The sequence below is a fragment of the Montipora foliosa genome, chromosome 6 (assembly GCF_036669935.1).
Source record: "Montipora foliosa isolate CH-2021 chromosome 6, ASM3666993v2, whole genome shotgun sequence".
Lineage (NCBI taxonomy): Eukaryota > Metazoa > Cnidaria > Anthozoa > Scleractinia > Acroporidae > Montipora > Montipora foliosa.
Window position 1 is genome coordinate 52012074 of NC_090874.1, and position 2615 is coordinate 52014688.

At 36.6% G+C, this 2615-nt stretch overlaps 1 protein-coding gene across 1 annotated transcript in view; it reads left to right on the forward strand.

The window, feature by feature from the left end:
- Positions 1 to 1812, forward strand: part of LOC138005731 (stress-induced-phosphoprotein 1-like) — a 21518-nt gene extending 19706 nt beyond the window's left edge. The window contains exons 5-7 of the mRNA XM_068851917.1: positions 519 to 640; positions 1324 to 1371; positions 1678 to 1812. Of these exons, the coding sequence (XP_068708018.1) occupies positions 519 to 640; positions 1324 to 1371; positions 1678 to 1812 (305 nt within the window). The remainder of the gene's footprint in view (positions 1 to 518; positions 641 to 1323; positions 1372 to 1677) is intronic.
- The last annotated feature ends 803 nt before the right edge of the window (positions 1813 to 2615 follow it).

Here is a 2615-nt window from a genome sequence, read left to right on the forward strand (position 1 = left end):
CCTTGATCGCTATTAAACGCAATACTACTCTAAAATAAAGTTTCTTACTAATAACATCCTCTACAAACCTGATATAATAACAATTGCTCGGCCTAGGGCCCCACACAACCGCAATGCTCGTACCAGTCTCCGACTGGGATAAAATAAAAGGAGTGACTCGTATGGTTTCAGTAGCCTCTTAAGAATCAAAGGAACTTGTTTTCTTAAAGTACTTTTCTACTCATATTTATCTCCATTTATTAACCCATTGACATCCAAACCGGCCGTAACCGGCCGTGCGCAATGACCCCTGAAATACCCAAACCGGCCGTAACCGGCCGTACAAAATGGCGTCTTGACCAGAGGTGATCTTAGGCCTCTACCCAGTCTCCCTTAGTAAATCTAAATTTTTTGTTGTTATGGAGATTTAGTAGGATAATTGACCAATCATTTGCCGTCTTGTGAGCATATTTTGACAGCTGAAAAGAGACCCCACTGTTTTATTAATAATATTTTTATCAATGGACTTTTATTTCCAGCATTACTGTTGGATCCTCACTTTACAAAAGCCCGGTATAGGCTTGTTCAGGCCTTGCAAGGTGAGGGAAAAGTAGCTGAGGCTTTCAGTGAAGTCACAAGTTTACTCAAGAAAAATCCTCAGGTAGGGCAGATACTATTGTTAAACATTCAGCTAATACATATACTGTATGTTTAAAATTAATCAACACATTTACAATGAAAGTAATGTAGTTTGCATTTTAATAATAATAATAATAATAATAATAATAATAATAATAATAATAATAATAATAATAATATATAATATTAATATTTATATTGTATTGTGCATTTTCTATAAGAATAATCAAATGCGCCTGCATTTATTTCCTCTAGTTGGTACTAGTTACAACGTACAGCATTAGGACCAACATAAGGAGATGATGGAGAAGGGCAAAAGTACTAGATCATGCACTTAATTATAATTTATGGCCTTTTAGAATTAAGCCATTGACCCCTGGGAGTGAGACTCAACTGGGGGCATCCTAGGGCGTTTGAGGCGTCAATGGGTTAAAGTGCATTTAAGGAGAAAGCTAACTACAATGACCAACATTGATGTTGCATTCAGCTTACTGGTGCATATAATTTTAATTTAAATGCTATGCGGTGACAATCTACTTGTTGAGAAGACTTGCTTACTTGTGAAATGTACTTTCCACCATAAAGTGAAATTGCTTGTAACTTGGTTTGCAGAAATACTTCTTGGTTGTTGGAAGAGTAATTTTTTAATCACTCATCAGCACTTGCAGTACAGTATCTGATCAATTCTCTCTGATCTCTTTTTAGAACTCGGCCATTGCTGAACTTGAGTGTTCACTGAAAAAGGCAGTTGAGGTGCATAATAGTACCTACGTAAACATGCAGTATTTTCCAGTTGTACATTGAAAAGGTTTGTCTATTAAAATGTCATCTTTTTAGTTATGATAATTCAGAGTTCCTTGAGGATTTTTTTTTTTGCCTGTACCCAGTGACATTTTCTTTGCCATGATCACCCTTCTTGCATTTATTTCTTCCTCTGTTACTCAGCAAGGAAGCTGTTTTGATAATTTTTTATTCACTGTTTTCTTAGAATTCCTAGTTATAGTGTAATTCATGAATAAAGGATGATAATGATAAAGCTGTTTCTCTTTGGAAACACAGCATGCAAAAAGTGAAGCATTGGAAAAGAGAAGCCAGGGACAAGTTTACTTTCAAAAGTCTAAGTATGATGCAGCTGTGATAAAGTTCACTGAAGGACTCTTGCTGCTGCCACGGCTATGTATGCCCAGGAAATGAACATTTTACTGGTGCCGAGCTCAGTGTTATCTCAGAAAGTACATGTAGAATGAGTGATGATGCACATTCTTTTGCGACAACCCTTGTCATGTTTGTGGCATTCCAGTCAGAATCTGAGTGGATGTTTCTTTTTTTTTTTTGTCCCGTGTCAGAAAATGGAAACATGTCACTCCCCTGCTAAGTATTGTCTTTGTGCGTAAAGTCTTGTGCGCATATTTTTGGTAGGTTTTAGCGGGTAGTGGAAATTCTCTATTTCGAATTCCCCATAATACACTGCATATTCCCAAGGGCATTTGAAAACAATGGTTTATGCAAAATTTGGGGGCAAACAAAGTGTATTATGGGGAATTCGAAAATAGAGAATGCGTAGATTTTATCTGGTAGACACAGTATAATAATTAATTAACACAGAAATGGCGTCGAAGTCATTGTAACGCGAATGGCATTTTTGTGGATCTTTAAACAAAATATATCCCTATGGAGCTCAACAATGGAACGTCAATTGGATAAACAAGGCAGGTGGTGAAAAATAAATATCTGGAATCTTAAAAGCGACGAGTAATGGACTTTGTCAAGCCGAGTCGAGCTGAGACGAGTAATGGTCTTCGACAACAATTGCATCTTTTGCCGTTGGATATCAAAGTGAGCTTTGTTTCTTAGACAAATAGTTTACTAATTATGGTGTTATGTACAACACTGTAACCAAATGGTAAATACTGTATAGATTTAACAAACATTGATGGAATCAAACGCCTTGAATGCATCTGTGTTTACTCTGAAGCACTCATTTCAGTTGTCTCGCA